The sequence below is a fragment of the Pan paniscus genome, chromosome 1 (genome assembly GCF_029289425.2).
Source record: "Pan paniscus chromosome 1, NHGRI_mPanPan1-v2.0_pri, whole genome shotgun sequence".
Taxonomy (NCBI): domain Eukaryota; kingdom Metazoa; phylum Chordata; class Mammalia; order Primates; family Hominidae; genus Pan; species Pan paniscus.
This window is the reverse complement of record NC_073249.2, coordinates 42,225,072-42,244,103: the sequence shown is the minus strand read 5'-3', so window position 1 is coordinate 42,244,103 and position 19,032 is coordinate 42,225,072. Positions and strand designations below refer to the sequence as shown.

Here is a 19,032-nt window from a genome sequence, read left to right as displayed (position 1 = left end):
TAGGGGGAGGTGGAAATAGGGAGTGACTGATAATGAATATGAGGTTTCTTCTTGGGTTGATAAAAATATTCTGAAATTAGTTAATGGTGATGGTTGCACAACTCTGTATATACTAAAAACCATTGAATTACACATTCTAAATGGGTGAATTTATTTGTTGTGACTTTAATCTGAATAATGCTGTTAAAAAAGAACTTTTATATTCCATTTCAAATGTCTGAAGATAAAATGTAATAATCATCCAACGTGGTAGATGTTTGCATTATATTTCCATATCATATGAATCAGTAGCATTGGGAAAGAGAGAAGAGGACAAGATCCAAGGCCCAGGCTCAAAAAATGTTTGGAGCTTGGTTTTTTTCTTGCCAAGTCATTCCTAGTATCATCTGGATGAGGGGAACGGCTCCTGTTTATTTTCCCCAATCAATCAGTAAACATAGTTAGATTTGTTTGTGACAGTTTTCCTGCCATGCTTCAGTTCAGAAACTAAAATCTCTGAAGTGTAAAGAAGAGGAATGAGAATTAATATTATTATACTTGGCACAGCACATGGAAACCACTTGGGAGTGTCCTTAGTGAACAGCCTTTCTGGAGGTGTGCACATTTGAGCTAACGTCCATGTGTGTTTTCTGGTGTGGTTGATACATCAGGCCTTGCAGGCTGGTTCCAGGCTGAATGAACGTATGACCCCCTTTGATAGGACAGGCTTATTGACTGCTGTGGCAGCCCTAGTAATAGTGTCCTTTTGTTCTTCTTCTTCTTCTTTCATGAGTAGATAGTTGTACTAATTTACCAGACATTCCACATGCTTCCTGGGAAACATATCCTAGGCCGACAAAAGAGGATGTGTATGTTGTTGGGACTCTGTTAAGGTACCGCTGTCATCCTGGCTACAAACCTACTACAGATGAGCCTATGACTGTGATTTGTCAGAAAAATTTGAGATGGACCCCATACCAAGGATGTGAGGGTGAGGTTTTGTTTTTTAATATTTTTGTATATTAAATGTCCAGTATGTGCTAGGATTCTCTACCTTAAATGAATATAATTTTATCCCTCACAACAAGTTTAGAATTAAGTTAATTCAACAGATTAGTAAACTGTTAGTGCCAGAAGGGGACCATAAACATGTTACAGTTTGAGGCACTGAGAAATTGTAACCTTTCCTTATCCCAGTTCAGAATCAAATGAGAAGTAGACACAGAAGTCAAACATTATGCAGATTATGTATTAGTTTTCTTACTGGTAAAACTAGAATGGAGAATACAGCTCAACTATTGTCAGAGTCAGGCTTCCTTCATAGCCCTTACCTCCCCAGTATGGGCTTTGGGGTGTTTGGCAGAAGACAAGTTTGTGAAACAGTCATGAGCGTAACCAGCTGCAGGGTGACTTGTGTCTCATGTCTCTTGAGCCATGAGATGGCAGGGCTTCCTGATCTGCCTCTAGAAGACAAATCCTGACTCGTGACTGAGTATTCTCACTTCGTAAGGATAGAAAGGAGACTTCCTCCAGTTTCTCTGGTAGGAGACGCACCTCTTTTATTTGTGGAAATGAGTGAGGGACTGAACGACAAGTGGATACTATTTTATGAGCCTCAGTGGAACAGACAAGAGAGGAAGAAAATGCTTTCTTCTATCCATCTATCAGAACCTTACCACTTTAGAGGTGAAGACACTGAGGCCAAGAATACAGGGAATTTTATGCTGCATATCAGAATTTCAACAATCTGTGAAATGCATAAATAATGAAAAGTGGTAGTTTAGATCAACCTGTCAGAAGATTACTTATTTCATATTAAGACTTAACAAAGTTTAATTGCAGTTATTCAGACTCATTTTGGGGAAATAGAATAAAAGATTTTAATAAAAGGACTGAATTAAAAATATACTTAATAAAACTTACCGCCATTACTTAAATAACAAAAAGTATTGCTTATAAATGTTTAAAAACCTCCTTTATAGTTGTATTTAGGCTAGGTGCGGTGGCTCCTACCTATAATCCCAGTACTTTGGGAGGCTGAGGTGGGAGGATTGCTTGAGCCCACGAGTTTGAGACCAGCCTGGGCAATAGAGTGAGACCCTTGTCTCTACAAATAATTTAAAAAATTAGCGGGATGTGGTGGCACACGTCTGTAATCCCAGCTACTCAGGACGCTGAGGTAGGAGGATAACTTGAGGCTAAGAGGCCAAAGCTGCAGTGAGCCGAGATCATGCCACTGCATTCCAGCCTGGATGACAGAGCAGGACCCAGTTGGTTACAATTATTTGATCCCCTATGGTCTTATTGATTTAATTATTTAATAAAGAATATTTTTAACCATTTTAAAAGCAGAAGTGAAGTAGTATTTATCCAAGTTATGAAACCTGATCAAATGTGAATTTAGACTCATGACTTACATATTTAAAAGTATTTTCTGCACTGCAAAGCATTTCATAAATATTATTGTTGTTTTAATATCCAAACCATATGATTGCTGGATATTTTTATTATAATTCCTAAACAAATGAGCACTGGAAGTGTTTGAGTATGTCCAAAAGACCCCATTTTAATACTGGTCGAGTTACTGACATGGAGAATGTAATATTTTATTCTGTTTTGATGTTTTCTCTTACATCAGACAATAGCAAGTTTTTTCTTAAACTATTTCTACTAATGAATAAAAAAATATGTCCCTATAGCAGCTCTTACTGTATTAAAAAATTAAAGAATTTGGCCAGATGTGGTGGCTCACATGTGTGACCCCAGCACTTTGGGAGGCCGAGGTGGGGGGACCACTTGAGGCCAGGAGTTTGAGATCAGCCTGGGTAACATAGTGAGACCCCTTGTCTACCAAAAAATTAAAAACTTAGTGGGTGTGGTGGCACACACCTGTAGTCCCAGCTACTCAGGAGGCTTAGGTGGGAGAATTGCTTGAGCCCAGGAGTTTGAGACTGTAGTGAGCCATAATTGTGCCCTGTACTCCAGCCTAAGTGATAAAGCAAGATCTTGCCATTTAAATGGCTATTTCTCTCAAATTTTGCATCAAAAAAGAAAAATCCTTGAAATAAGCAGTAATTTAAATTTTTTCGTATGCTTTAGCTCTTAGGTGGATATAAACTTTTGAAAACTTTCTTCTTCCTTGTGACTTGAGAAGTATAAGTTAATAGAGAGTTTAATAATGAAGCCATAAGTAAATGGATGTTGTTTGTCATTGCCCTTGAATAATTTTGAAAATTTACATTTTCATATTGGTTAAATTTTTTTAAATATTTTTTATTTTTTAGAGACAAGGTCTCACTCTGTTGCCCAGGCTGGTCTCAAACTCCTGGGCTCAAGCAATCCTCCCATTTTGAACTCCCAAAGCACTGGGATTATAGGCATGAGCTACCACACCTGGCTCTTCATATAAGTTTAATCCAACTTTTCATTTTGGAGGCTCCTAATGAAATGCTTAGTTGGAAGGAAATAACTGGATTAGAGGACTTTAGCAAATAAGGGGGGAAAGAGCAGACTTGGAGTGTCTTGGGTCTCCCTTTCTGTTTCCCCAATCTCTCTTCAGTGGTGAGATCGTCCAAAGATGGAAATGAGGTTGTTAGCCATAGAAGCTTTCTCATGGTGATTTTACTAACCATGCACCTCAAATTTTATTTTTCAGCGTTATGTTGCCCTGAACCAAAGCTAAATAATGGTGAAATCACTCAACACAGGAAAAGTCGTCCTGCCAATCACTGTGTTTATTTCTATGGAGATGAGATTTCATTTTCATGTCATGAGACCAGTAGGTTTTCAGCTATATGCCAAGGAGATGGCACGTGGAGTCCCCGAACACCATCATGTGGAGACAGTAAGAGTTCATAGAATTATCTTATTCTGGGAGTTTCTTCATATCAGTGTGATGGAGATTATTAAGAGAAGGTTTAAAATTAGGTAAAAAAATTCATATACCTTGCATGATTCTTGGAATGGGTCCAACTTTCTCCTTCTTCCTCATTGTGTGTTCCCTTTCTTTTGGCCTCTTCAGTTTCCTCTTTTCTGAATCAGTGAAAACAGACAACATGTAATAAATAAGCTGGACTTTTCAAGTAATGTGTTTTTGTTTCTTTGTATTATTCTCTTTCTTCCCTTATTTCTGGTCCATATGTCTCAATCTGCAGAAGAAGAACTGTCGAAATCTATTGAATCTGCCTTTCTGAACTTGTTTCCTTCTTCTTCCTCAAACAGCAGCCTTCTGTTACCTCTGAGCCCTCCAGTCAGACCATCACCCAGTGTAGAATGCCTCCTTCTGCTTCTCCAAAAGGCTCAAGTGGGCCAGGCATGGTGGCTCACACCTGTAATCCCAGCACTTTGGGAGGCTGAGGTGGGGAGATCACCTGAGGTCAGGAGTTCAAGATTAGCCTGGCCAATATGGCGAAACCTGGTCTCTGTTAAAAATACAAAAAATTAGCCAGGCATGGTGGCGTGGGCCTGTAGTCCCAGCTACTCAGGAGGCTGAGGCAGGAGAATCACTTGAACTCGGGAGGCGGAGGTTGCAGTGAGCCGAGATCACGCCACTGCATTCCAGCCTGGGCTACAGAGCAAGAATTTGTCCCAAAAAGAAAAAAAAAAAGGCTCAAGTGTTAATGCATTCCACCCTCCTCCCTTTGTGTTTGATATCTCTATCTAGCAATGGTGAGGGCTCATTACCCCTATTAGGAGCCCAAAGTGATCAGGCATTAGTTGCAGCTTATCCATCAATAGGAAAATTCCTATCTCCCACTTGTAGAAATGTTCCCACTTTGCCAACCAGGTCTTTTAAACCTGCAGGTCCCAGAGCTTCAGAGATGTGAAGCACAAATTTCCCAAGTAGGTCACTTAGAGTGGTAGCCAATGGGGCCAGTCATGCTTCCATCCCCTGGTTCCTGGACCCATGCATTTATTTTACTGGGGACCCAGAGCCATATAAAAGTCGATATGATTCAAAATAAATACAGCATTTTGGAAGATAGTATCCCATCACTGTCATGCATTGCCTCCCAGCTGGCACTTCAACTGTGCCTTTAATAGGCCATTCAGTGTTTTCACAGGTTGGCAGGTTCTGAATGATGCAGTATGTGATTTGAGTAGTGGATTCCGTGAGCATGGTCCCAACAACACACCTTCTTTGCTGTGAGTGGGTTTTCTAGTTGGATGTAGTGGATCCTATGCCAATGCCAATTGTTCAGACACTCTATAACCCTTAAGATGACCGTGCTGACTGAGGTTCTGCAAGGAAGAAAGGCAAACCCATGCCTGCAATATTTGTCTAGTTCTATCAGAATACACTTCTCTTCCTTTCATGGTAGAAGAGGTCCAATGTAGTCAACTTGCTAGGAAGTGGCTTTTTGGTTGCCTCAAGTGATGGTATCATACTAGGGACTTAGGATTGTTGTTGGCAGGTTGGAGATTCAGTGACAACAGTGAGCCTTGGTGAGTGGGAGCTCATGCTGTTGGGCCCATGCTTGTCTTCCATGCATGCCACCACAACCACTCTGCTCCTCCTCCTCTTGTGCCAGCACTCATGAGGCCAATAACAGAGAATGGCTTACTCCAACTGGCTGAGACTTTTTTTTACTTGGTTGTTTAATACCTTTTCTACTGGGGATGCTCTGGTGTTAACACACAAAATAAAGATCTTCACACTTCCTGCCCACTCTCATATGTCCACTTACCTGCTCCTACCCCAGATCTCTTTGTGCCCAATCTTCCAATCTTTCTTCTTACAGGACTAGGACCTTGACCAGACAAGCCATTCATTCCATGCCCTGAATCTTAATTTAGCCTATCCTTAGGCCACTTTCTTTGGGTGCACCATCTATAGCACTTCCTTTCAGGAAGATTACCCCTTACAAATTGTCTTTCAGGACTGACCTTGATTGGGCTGTAATGCAGCTTCCATTCATTTTAGCTTGTACACACCAAAGGAGTGAAGGGCATGCCATTTCAAAATATGCTGAATTGGTATGTTGAATATTTCAAGTGGAAAACATTAGAGGAATTGGAGTTTCAGAAAGGGCTAGCTGTCCTGTCTCTTTTTGCATGCACGAGCCATAAAGATTGCTCTGGGAACAGTACCCTCCCCCTACTAGAGCAAGAAAATCGCCCTCATCACCAGAGACTGGGAATTAGGGGCTGCAGTGGACCTGAATACTAAACTTCCCAAAGTAGTTTTTATCTTCCACTAGTTTTACAGCCCCTCCCTATACATCTCTTAGTGACCCTCCTAGAAATTTATTGCTCCTAGCCAAATCCTCTTTGTCCTGTCATTTCTTCTTAAATTTATTGTTCTTTGTTTACAAAGTATAAAATATCTTGCTTTGGCCACTTCTTCAGACTTTACCCTCTTGGGAAGATCCCCATGTATGTATAAAATTTGTGTGCTTTTCCCTTGTTAATCTACCTAGTGTCAATTTGATTTCTAGATCCAGCCGAAGAGCCCACATAAGAGCTAAGGGGATTAGGGGTGGAGGTGATCTCTCACTTCTCTACAACACATACTGTGAACCCAAAATGTCTGAGACAGGTCTCAATCAATTTAGAAAATTTATGTTGCTAAGGTTAAGGACGTGCCTGTGACAGCCTCTGGAGGTCCTGATGACATGTGGCCAAGGTGGTCGGGGTACAGCTTGCTTTTATACATTTTAGGGAGACATAATACATGTAAGATTTATACTGGTTTGATCTGGAAGGGTGGGAGAACTCAAAGTGGTGTCGGGGAAGGAGGAGTGGGGCTGGGCTTCCGGATCATAGGTAGATTTTCTGATTGGTAATTGGTTGAATTATTATCATAAGAAAGGAATATCTGGTTTATGATAAGGGGTTGTGGAGATATGTTTTGTTTTGAGACAGAGTTTCTCCCTGTTGCCTAAGCTGGAGTGCAGTGGTGCGATCTCAGCTCACGGCAACCTCCACCTCCTGGGTTCAAGAGATTCTTGTGCCTCAGCCTCCCAAGTAGCTGGGATTACAGGCACATGCCACTGGGCCCGGCTAATTTTCGTATTTTTAGTAGAGACAGCGTTTCACCATGTTGGCCAGGCTGGTCTTGAACTCCTGACCTGAAGTGATCCGCCCACCTCGGCCTCCCGAAATGCTGGGGTTACAGGCATGAACCACCGCACTGAGCCATAAATGTTTCTTATTAGATTTAAGATCTGTGTTGGTGTTAATGTTGGAGGGGTATAATGGGGAATGTCCAACCCTCTCTTCCAACATGGCCTGAACAAGATGTTCAGGTTAACTCTGGAATGCCTTGGCCGAGAGGAAGGGTCCATTCAGATGGTTGGGGGACCTTAGAATTGTATTTTTGGTTTACAATACCAAAAATATTTATCTGTGAACCACGCTCAGAGTTTTCCCCATCCGGACAGTTTGGTTATACTGGATAACTGGTATAGCCACAACTGTGAGCTAAAGAAGAGGCACTCCTGCCATAGTGGCTGGGCACAGGTAGGAATTGGGTTTTCTGTTTGTGCAGCTTGCCTGTGCCACCTTTTACTGCCCATGCTCAATCCCAGATGCTCTACTTCCATCTTATAATGAATGGTTGCCTGCTTATAACCTGATGGGTCTGACAGACTTGGCTCATGATGGGTGATTCTGGCTGCATGATCACTTGATGACCCAATGTTGGGAGCTTTCTCTATCAGGACCTGGTAACATGCCAAGAGTTATATTTCAGAAAGCATACAGTCCTCTACTGCAGTGCATGGCCTTGCTTCGGGATCTCAAGGATCTATGGTGTAACTGTCCTGTTGACATTTACATCTTTTCCTACTACAACCACCTTCAAATACACTAGGCTCTGCTGGGTCCTAAGGCTCAAGCAACAGGATAATTTCACTGCAGACTAGACCTGCTGTTGAGCACTTTCCTAACATGGGCCCCGCTCAAACCTGGCAATCATTTGTCCCCCCTAGCCTATGGGTTGGAGCAGTAACCCCAGTATGAATTATGCTGCCTCTAGAATCTGAAAAGTCCTATTTAGGTGCTGTACTGCATTCTTCAGAGTGGGATGTGCAATTTGCAATAATTTGACTTTAGTTTGGATGGGATATCTTAGTGTTCCCTGAACCTTGGACCTTTGAAAATTTTATTGATGTGGCAAACACCTGACTCTATTTTTTATTGTATTTTTTACTTTGGAGCATCATCATGCTAATACCTCTTGCTTATCTGGGGGAATTAACATGATGCCATTGATATATTGGATCAATGTCATGTTCTGTGGATATCCAGACGGTCAAGATATATTCAGACTCTATTATGACATGGGCAAGAGGGTTATCATAGCCCAAAACCTGCAAATGTACACTCCTGACACCTTCCATGTATATGCAAACTGTTTCTGCTAGGAAAGGAAAGAAGGGCCTCTGCTGAATCAGTGACCTCGTTTACTTGAAGCCACATTAATCTGCCCTAGCAAAGATACCACATCTGGTACAATGGCTGCAATAGGAACTAAAATGTGGTGTCTTTTTTTCAGTGGTATACTGTAGTTCTTCAGAATCCTTCTAATTTTTGTAGTAGACAGATAAGAATTTAATGGAAATATCACAGGGATGACCACTCCCATGTCTTTAGCTATTTGAACGGCACTAATTTTCATGTTCCTCTCCCACCCCTGGGAGATATTGTGGTGGTGTTTTTTTCTTTAAATTTACTTTATTTGCCTTGGGGAGAGGGTGAGATGGGTGGACAGTATCAATTGCTTTCACTTGGTCTTCCTGCATAAGATGGCTCTTACCCCGCAGGTCAAGAACCCAATATAGGGGCTGGGCCAACTACCAATTTTGTCTATTCTGACTATACGTTCGAGGGTAAGGTAAATGACCACAAACTGGTCTAATAGGAGAGCTATAATGGTTCCAGGTATCAATGTCAACTCAAGCCCTATGTGCAATAATTTTTGAATTATTGTACCTCTTTTATCAGTGCAGTTACCTACGTAAATAAACATAGGTCCTCTTGGAGGACTGGCAGATTCATTACTGTGCAAACCTTCCAAGATTTTGTAGCATCTTCACTCCTGGCAATTGGCTTCATCTTCAATTAATGATTACCAGGCTGGAAAACTGTCCTAGGTTTATATATTGGGCAAAGGATTGTGACTGTTTATTGGGCCAAATGCTGTTGGTCCCTTGATCATCCATCCTTAATTTCTTTTGATGGTACAAATAAAGTGTATATTGTTGTTGGCTGCTCATCTGTTTTCACCCCTAAGAATGCTATGGTTTAATCTTCATAACTCTCAGGCACCCCTGGTTGCCTCTCTGACCTTGCAATTCATTATAATGGTTGCATTTATTTAGCTTCTGAGGCATATGAGCAGCTTTCTGACTGCTATGGCTATCAGTGAACCTTTTTCATTAATGACCTTTTTTGTCATCAGCTCCAGCATTTGATTCTGGTTCTCCTCTTTTCAGGGAATTCCTTATAGCTTTGGTAAATATTGTTCCCTCTAGGACTTCCCATGTGGCATAACTACCTGGTGCGTTTTTCAGTGTACACAAATGTCCACTCCAGCATGCTCACTTCCCTGAGTCATTTAATCCCTTCTTATACCATCTGCCATGGCAATCCCAGCATTTCAGTCTGACTTATTGTGGGCCATCAACTTTTCCATGCTTCCAGGAGCATCTTATTATAGTACTTATAACTGCCATAGTCCACTGGTATAGTACTTTGTCCGACATTCCTGCTGCTCTGCTTTTTTTTTTTTTTAACTTTCTCATGCAGTGTTTGTGGACCTGATAGTGTTCCCTTTCAGAGAAGTGCTCTGCACCATGTCCTCTTGACTATTTCAATGTTCAAGTCACCATATTCATTTATCCAATGAGCTCTTTTCTATAGTTTTTTAAAATGCAATATGTTCTTCTTAGGCATGGATGGACAGTATCGATTGGGGAGCAATGACTCAGATTGCGGATGATATAACATCCTTACAATTTCTCACAGATGCAAATCTCTGCATTTAGCCTGAAAGTGACTAAGTGTACTATGAGTATGATATGACCTAAGGCTGAATTCAGCCTTCATGCCAAAATGGTTCCTAAACAATGGAAAGTTGAGTGAACTTGTCAATAAGATGAAGGAAAACCTAAGGGCTATATCTCTAGCCTTTCTATGGTTGCCCAGCTTGAGGCTTACAGGAGGAGAGCAGAAGTGTCTGGGTTTGGCTACGTGCTCTTACAGGCAGCGAGGATAGAAGGACAGAATGAAGCCTCCTACAAACTACACATATTCTGCAATGTGCTACTTTATACACTTTACAAGCTAATGATCTCTCACTTTTCTGTCTCTCCCTCAAGTTTGCAATTTTCCTCCTAAAATTGCCCATGGGCATTATAAACAATCTAGTTCATACAGCTTTTTCAAAGAAGAGATTACATATGAATGTGATAAAGGCTACATTCTGGTCGGACAGGCAAAACTCTCCTGCAGTTATTCACGTTGGTCAGCTCCAGCCCCTCAATGTAAAGGTAACTCCAGCTTCCTTTTCAGCTCAAGATTAAGTGGGTGGACGTGTCCTGAGAGCACTGAGAGCTGAGTTTCTTCCCTGTCAGAGGCAGCATGAAAACATTTGATTTGATTTATATTAAATAATCAATATATGCAAATGGCACCCAATGCAAAAACTACAAAGGGCACACACAAACATTAATGTCCTCCATTTCTTTCTCCCAATCACAAAATTCAGCCTTCTTGGGGCAGCCCATACCGGGTTTCTTGTATATTTCCAGAAATATTCTAAAAGTATCACATTTTATCTTAGTGTACCTGTGGCCTGTGGCAAAGTTTCCATAGAAACTTGCTCTAGTATGAATATAGGCTCCCCTGAGTGAATTCTAAATATCATGAGTGACAGTTATTTCCACCAGAGTCTCGTCCAGGGCATGCACCACCTGCTATGATATAGATGGTGTGTGTTGGTGTGAGGGGTCAGGGAGGGTGAAGGGGGACTCGTAGTTTGCAGCAGTTGTGGGGACAGGAGGAGTTGAAATTAGGTCTGATTTTTACATGCATAGACGTTTGCTGTCAACATGCATGACTTTGCTGTCAAAAACTTCAGTATTTATTTGCCATCATTGTTTATTTTGTACACAGGAGAATAATAGTCAAGAAGGAAATTTTTTTATTATACTTTAAGTTCTGGATGACATGTACAGAACATGCAGTTTTGTTACATAGGTATACATGTGCCCTGGTGGTTTGCTGCACCCATCAACCTGTCACCTACATTAGGTATTTCTCCTAATGTTATCTCTCCCCTTGCCCCCCACCCCCTGACAGGCCCCAGTGTGTGATGTTCCCCTCCCTGTGTCCATGTGTTCTCATTGTTCAACTCCCACTTATGAGTGAGAACATACAGTGTTTGGTTTTCTGATCTTGTGATAGCTTGCTGAGAATGATGGTTTCCAGCTTCATCCATGTCCCTGCAAAGGACATGAACTCATCCTTTTTTATGGCTGCGTAGTATTCCATGGTGTATATGTGCCACATTTTCTTTATCCAGTCTATCATTGATGGGCATTTGGGTTGGTTCCAAGTCTTTGCTATTGTGAATAGTGCTGCAATAACCATACGTGTGCATGTGTCTTTATCATAGAATGATTTATAATCCTTTGGGTATATACCCAGTAATGGGATTGCTGGGTCAAATGGTAATTCTAGTTCTAGATCCTTGAGAAATTGCCACACTGTTTTCCACAATGGTTGAACTAATTTACACTCCACCAACAGTGTAAAAGCATTCCTATTTTTCCACAACCTCTCCAGCATCTGTTGTTTCCTGACTTTTTAATGATCACCATCCTAACTGGTGTGAGATGGTATCTCATTGTGGTTTTGATTTGCATTTCTCTAATGACCAGTGATGATGAGTATTTTTTCATAGGTCTGTTGGCTGCATAAATGTCTGCAAGAAGGAAATTTTTATACTTAGAATCTTGCAGCAATCAAAACTGTGAGTGACAGTTACCTCGTTAGTTGGGATTCTGGGGTCACATACCTTCTTTTAGAAATATCCTGTCATGGAAACAACAGATGCTGGAGAGGATGTGGAGAAATAGGAACACTTTTACGCTGTTGGTGGGAGTGTAAATTAGTTTAACCATTGTGGAAGACAGTGTGGCAATTCCTCAAGGATCTAGAACTAAAATACAATTTGACCCAGCAATCCCATTACTGGGTATATACGCAAAGGATTATAAATCATTCTACTATAAAGACACATGCACACGTATGTTTATTGCAGCACTATTCACAGTAGCAAAGACTTGAGACCAACCCAAATGCCCATCAATGATAGACTGGATAAAGAAAATGTGGCACATATACACCATGGAATACTATGCAGCCATAAAAAAGGATGAGTTCATGTCCTTTTCAGGGACATGGATGAAGCTGGAAACCATTATTCTCAGCAAACTAACGCAGGAACAGAAAACCAAACACCACATGTTCTCACTCATAGGTGGGAGCTGAACAATGAGAATACATGGACACAGGGAGGGGAACATCACACACTGGGGTCCGTCAGGGGGTGGGGGGCAAGGGGAGGGATAGCATTAGGAGAAATACCTAATGTAAATGATGGGTTGATGGGTGCAGTAAACCACCATGGCACATGCATACCTATGTAACAAACCTGTAGATTCTGCACATGTATCCCAGAACTTAAAGTATAATAAAAAAAAGAAATATGCTGTCATATTACATGAAAATGTTATTACTTTGAGCAAGTGTCTTAATGTATCTCAACTGTCTCTTAGATAAAATGGGAATAATAACAGTGCTCATTTCATAGGGCTGCCAGGAGACTTAAATGATAGCAACATAAAGTGCCTAGCAGAAGTCTGATAGGTAGTCATACTCAATAAAATGCTAATATGAATGTTTTCAAATGAAGAGAAAGATAGAACAATTAGCAGAACTAAATACAGTTCATTCTTATTATCCGAGACTGTTATCATGTCTTTCTTCATAGATTTACAGATTTCTTAAAAATATGTTTCCATTACAGCTCTGTGTCTGAAACCAGAATTACTGAATGGAAGGTTGTCTGTGGATAAGGATCAGTATGTTGAGCCTGAAAATGTCACCATCCAATGTGATTCTGGCTATGGTGTGGTTGGTCCCCAAAGTATCACTTGCTCTGAGAACAGAACCTGGTACCCAGAGGTGCCCAAGTGTGAGTGGGTAAGTGGCACAATTCAAGGAAGGTCTGTGCTGTCAACCCCTAAAAATGGTGGCATCCCCCAGAGCTCTGTACCACTCAACAATGGTGAAATCTGACTTGTCAGGATTCATTTCTGAGCCACTCCCACTCAAAGAAACTCTTTTTGTCTTGAAGCATTCTGGTAAGTTAGGGGTGGCAAGTTCTCCTGTTCTCACTTGAGAACAGGAAAAACTGAGCCCTTACAGAGCAGGGTTTCATAGACCCAGTAGTACTGATTTCTAGCTTAACTTTTGCTAAGCTATATAATATATTGTTGTTCCATTTCTGGATGGTCAGCAAAAACAGCCTCTGTTACCATGGGGGCCTTCTGGACAGCTGTCTCAGAACAGATCCATGTTCCCCTGGGGAAGACTGTGGTGGGACCCAAGTGATTTCTTGTTTTCCCAGCCTCAACCACCAGTCTGAGGTTGTTCTTGGTTCAATCCTGTAGTCCTTCCACTGAGCTTCTCAATCACACCCACCACTTATATCTTTTAGGAGACCCCCGAAGGCTGTGAACAAGTGCTCACAGGCAAAAGACTCATGCAGTGTCTCCCAAACCCAGAGGATGTGAAAATGGCCCTGGAGGTGTATAAGCTGTCTCTGGAAATTGAACAACTGGAACTACAGAGAGACAGTGCAAGACAATCCACTTTGGATAAAGAACTATAATTTTTCTCAAAAGAAGGAGGAAAAGGTGTCTTGCTGGCTTGCCTATTGCAATTCAATACAGATCAGTTTAGCAAATCTACTGTCAATTTGGCAGTGATATTCATCATAATAAATATCTAGAAATGATAATTTGCTAAAGTTTAGTGCTTTGAGATTGTGAAATTATTAATCATCCTCTGTGTGGCTCATGTTTTTGCTTTTCAACACACAAAGCACAAATTTTTTTTCGATTAAAAATGTATGTATAAAAAACTATTTTGTCTTTGTGGTCATTTAGGACTCTGTGAAATAAGCGTCCTTAAAAAACCCATAATATAAAGTTAATACATTAATACATTTGTTTTACTGTTTGGGCCACAAATAATAGGTACTTGGGTTTTTGTTTTTTTTTTTTTTTTTTTTTGAGACAGACTCTCACTCCGTTGCCCAGGCTGGACTGCAGTGGCACGATCTTGGCTCACTGCAACCTCCACCTCCCAGGTTCACACAATTCCCCTGCCTCAGCCTCCTGAGTAGCTGGGATTACAGGTGTGTGCCATCATGCCGAGCTAATTTTTGTATTTTTAGTAGAGACGGGGTTTCCCCACTTTGGCCAGGTTGGTCTCGAACTCCTGACCTCAAGTGATCTGCCCACCTTGGCCTCCCAAAGTGCTGGGATTACAGGTGTGAGCCACCATGCCTGGCCATACTTGGGTTCTTATCGTGGACAGACTGCCTTTACTCCACAGTTTCATGTGTGCACAGCACTCATGTCCTCCCTGGTGAGGTTAAATGTCAACACACCCTCAAAGCCTCCCCCATTCTCCCGCTCTGGGGGAGTCACGCCTTCCCCTGAGCCCCTGTGCACATTGTCTCTTTGACTTATGCCACATCTCCACTATTGCCTTCCATGAAGGAAGTTTACTTTTGTGTCTGACTTCCTCATTCCAACCCCAGAGAAGGAACTTCTAAAGACAGATGAAGATGAAGCCCACATGTCAGTCCTCTGCATATGCTCAATTCTTCTGTCTGATTTGGTCACCATTTTCCTTAATATTAAGTTAAAACAGGTTGAGCAACTGCCCCACACAGGAAGAGATATCCCATATCAAACTTCCTTATATCTCTGGGTACTCTAGGAACTTTTATTCCTTTAAGTCATCACTTTTTCTGACTCTTGCTTCCTGTGCAGTCTCTTTCTCACTCTTATCCCAGCTCCTCTAGCTGTCTTTTCTCTCCCTGCACACAGAACTCTGGCCTTTTGAACACTGGCCTTTTTGGCTTAATTTTCCCAAAATTATGTGAAGGAAATGGCATTAGGGCAGGCTTTCACTGAACTTTAGACGTAACAGAGGAGGTGGCGCTGTTGGAGAAACCCACTGCTATAGTTTGAGTGTTTGTCCCCTCCAAACTCATGTTGAAAGTAAATCCCCAATGTGGAACTATTGAAAGGTGGGGTTTTTAAGAGGTGACTGGTTCATGGGAGTTCTGTCCTGATGAATGGATTAAACCATTCATAGATGAATATTTTGTGTGCTAATGAGAAGAATGTGTTTTCGCAGCTGTTATCACAGAAGTGGGACTGGTGGCTTTATAAGAAGAGGAAGAGAGACCTGAGTTAGTATGCTCAGCCCCCTTGCCATGTAATGCCCTGTGCCACCTTGGGACCCTGCAAAGTCCCCACCAAGAAGGTCCTCACCAGATGCCGAGCCGTGGCCTTGGATTTGCCAGCCTTGAGAATTGTAAAAAATAATTTTTTTTGTTTATAAATTACCCAGTTTCAGGTGTTCTGTTATAAGCAACAGAAAATAGACTAAGACATCCACTTAACATCAAACGTATCTATCCATGATCTTAAAAGCCATTACCTACTAGGCTACTAGGCATTTCTTGGTTTAATGTTTATTTTTGAATTTCCCCTGATACAAGAATTTGTGAGCAACTAGTTTCCCTGAAAGGTGGTCCCAGAAAACACTGTGAGTGAGTGGGCAGTAAGATGGAGAAGGGAAGAAAGCCCATGAGGGAACATTGTTGAGGGGGTTATTTCATTGCCAACTGGGACTCAATCATGCTGGAAGCATCTGAGAGCATGTAGAACCCAACTCTGAGTTGTCCTCCTCAGGAAAAAGACCTGGGTATTTTTCTGCCTATTCTCTTCTCTCACTGGTGAAGTTTTGCTCCAGTAGCAATGGCTCCCAGACCCAAGGGATCTACACTGTTGGCTGGCTGAGCAGGCTCCAAGGATGGGGCTCACCATCAGTCAGAGAGACACGGGTAGCCAATGACACCTATGGGACCATTTGCAGTAACCTCTAGAGTAGGTCAAGGCCATATGGCCAGGATACAGATGCACTCTTCTACAGCTGCCTTTTCTGTATGGTCCCATTTGCAGTAACCTCTAGAGTAGGTCAAGGCCATATGGCCAGGATACAGATGGACTCTTCTACAGCTGCCTTTTCTGTATGGTCCCATCTGTTGACTAAGCACAATGGCATCAGCCAGTCTCTACTGGCTTACAGAAATATCACTAACTTTTTTGTATTAATGTTGAATCTTGCAACTTCACTGAATTCATTTATCAATTCTAACAGTTTTTTATGGAGTCTTTATGTTTTTCTAAATATAAGATAGTGTCATCTACCAACAGGGTCATTTTGACTTCTTCCTTTCCAATCTGAATGCCCTTTTATCCCCTTTTGCTTGTCTAATTGCTCAGACTAGGATTTCCAGTACTATGTTGAATAAAAGTGGTGAAACTTGGCATCTTTGTTTTGTTCTAGATCTTAGAAGAAAGGCTTTCAACTTTTCCCCATTTATTATGGTATTAGCTATGGGTTTGTGACTTAATGGCCTTTTTTGTTTTTGGGTACTTGGTATAATTTTGATTTCTAAAAATTTGCTGTGACTTGTTTTATGGCCTAACATAATCCTGGAGAATATTTCATGTGGTAATGAGAAAATGTGTTTCTGCAGCTGTTAGATGAAATGTTCCATAAATATCAATTTGTTCCATTTGGTATAGTGCGTAGTGTAACTCCGAAGTTTGTTTGTCAATTTACTGTATGGATTATCTGTTTATTGCTGAAAGTGGGGTGTTCAAATCTTCTAGTGTTATTCTATTGCAGTCAATCTCTCTCTTTAAGTCTATTAATATTTGCTTTATATATTTAGGTGCTCTGGTGTGGAGGGTATATACATACACACATACATACACAAACACAACTGTCATATCCCCTTGCCATATTGACTTCTTTATCATTACATTTATTACAAAATAATCTTCTTTTAAAAAATCGTTTTTGATTTGAAGTCTATTTTATCTAAGCATATCTACTCCTGCTTTTTTTGGGTTGTTTCGCATTGGTTACTTTCTTCATCCTTTCACCTTTAGTGTATGCATGTCTTTATAGGTGAAATGAGCTTCTTGAGGACAGCATATAGCTGAGTCTTGTTTTTTAAAATCCATTCTGCCACTCTATGTCTTTTAATAGGATAATTTAACCCATTTACACTCAAGATTATAACTGATAGCTAAAGATGTACTATTACCATTTTGTTGCTTTTTTTTTTTTTGAGTCTTTCTTTGTTCCTCCCTTACTCTTTTCCTTCATAGTTAAGTCTTTGTCTCTAGTAGTATCTTTTGATTTCATGCTATTTATTTATTTTTAATTTATTTTTAAATTTTATTTTATTTTAAGTTCTGGGTTACATGTGCAGGACATGCAAGTTTGTTACACATGTAAATGTGTGCCATGGTGGTTTGCTGCACCTATCAACCCATCACCTAGGTATTTTTTTTTCACTGCTAAAATATTTTATTTTAAAATGTACCACAGTGAATGGATGTATCCATACTGGTTTTTATAAATGTACACACGCACATCCATATATTCGACAAAGTATATATATGTACTGGCTAAAGACCTATCCAAAAGAGGAAATATTTCTAGAAAGTTCATGTGTTTATACTTCATTTGACAATTAAAACTTACTTATTTGAACTGAAGTTTCAGTTGCTTAGCAATGACTAATAATACCAATGCCTGTCAATAATGACAACTAAATTGAGAACTGTAAATTTCACTGCTGCGCCTTGGGTCAAAATCTTCAATGATGGAATCCTAAATAAGTAACAGTTGTTCCTATAATGGGGTATATATTCAGAAGGAATAAATATCTGCCACTATTACCAAAAGGCTGTTCTCTGCAGAGCTCAAAAAAGTATTATGCCACAATACATCATTTGTATTTAAAAAGGATCTCTTGTTTAGATGCCACTGCAGATTCTGCTTTTACTAAACAGAAAGGCAGCACCCCATTTCTTTCTTGTAAAGGAGGGAAGTCTTTTATAAAAAACTCTTTGAAGAAGTTTTGGTAGTTACGTTCAGAGTCAAACACAGCAGCACTTTATTAACAAGGACAGAGTAATATAATCACAAGGAAATACTTGTAAGTCTAAATTAAATGATATCTTGGACAGCATAAAATGAATAATAACAAGGGCAGGCATCTCAATGTGTCTGTCTCACAGCTGTTCAATGTCAAAGTAATTTGTAAGTGAGGAAAGACAAGAGCAACATTTACATCACAAATTGACTGTAAAATACTTCATTACATTGAGAAAGGTAATCAATGGTCAAAATCCATAACCAGAAGGAGATACCATTTGAGTATCTATCAATGGGCCAAACAGACCTGTTAGATTTTAATATTGCCTGGTATGGAACTCAGATACTGATTTCCTCTCTATGTAGGAAGCCAATGTTCATGTTCTTGATAATAGTCCTTAATCTTTCTGATTGAGGCAGTCCAAACCCATCTGACCTCAGAACACTAGGTCTAAGAGTCAACTTCTTACATTGATATATTTTCCTTGAGTTCTTTCATGGTGCTGTATCAGCATGTTACTATAATCTGAAAATGATATGGGGCACAAAGGAGCTATATATATATCTGAAATTATATATATACATATATATATATGTATATATATATGAAAAGTATCCCATATTCCAGTATCACGTGACAAAAAATTTATGGTTAAATTATTTAAGACATTTACTTTATTTTTCTTGTGGCCATCCATTTAATTAAGTGAAGAACATCAGTGTATTAAGAAGGTCCCTCTTTATCACATGATATTTCTAAGCAGATATTTAGGAATGCTCAGA

At 40.4% G+C, this 19,032-nt stretch overlaps 1 protein-coding gene across 1 annotated transcript in view; it reads left to right on the top strand.

The window, feature by feature from the left end:
- LOC100984709 (C4b-binding protein alpha chain) overlaps positions 1–18,756 on the top strand; it is a 36,572-nt gene extending 17,816 nt beyond the window's left edge. Inside the window, exons 7-11 of the mRNA XM_034945617.3 lie at positions 776–970; positions 3,635–3,823; positions 10,302–10,472; positions 13,016–13,191; positions 13,709–18,756. Coding sequence (XP_034801508.1) covers positions 776–970; positions 3,635–3,823; positions 10,302–10,472; positions 13,016–13,191; positions 13,709–13,882 — 905 coding nt within the window. The 3' untranslated portion in view covers positions 13,883–18,756. The remainder of the gene's footprint in view (positions 1–775; positions 971–3,634; positions 3,824–10,301; positions 10,473–13,015; positions 13,192–13,708) is intronic.
- The last annotated feature ends 276 nt before the right edge of the window (positions 18,757–19,032 follow it).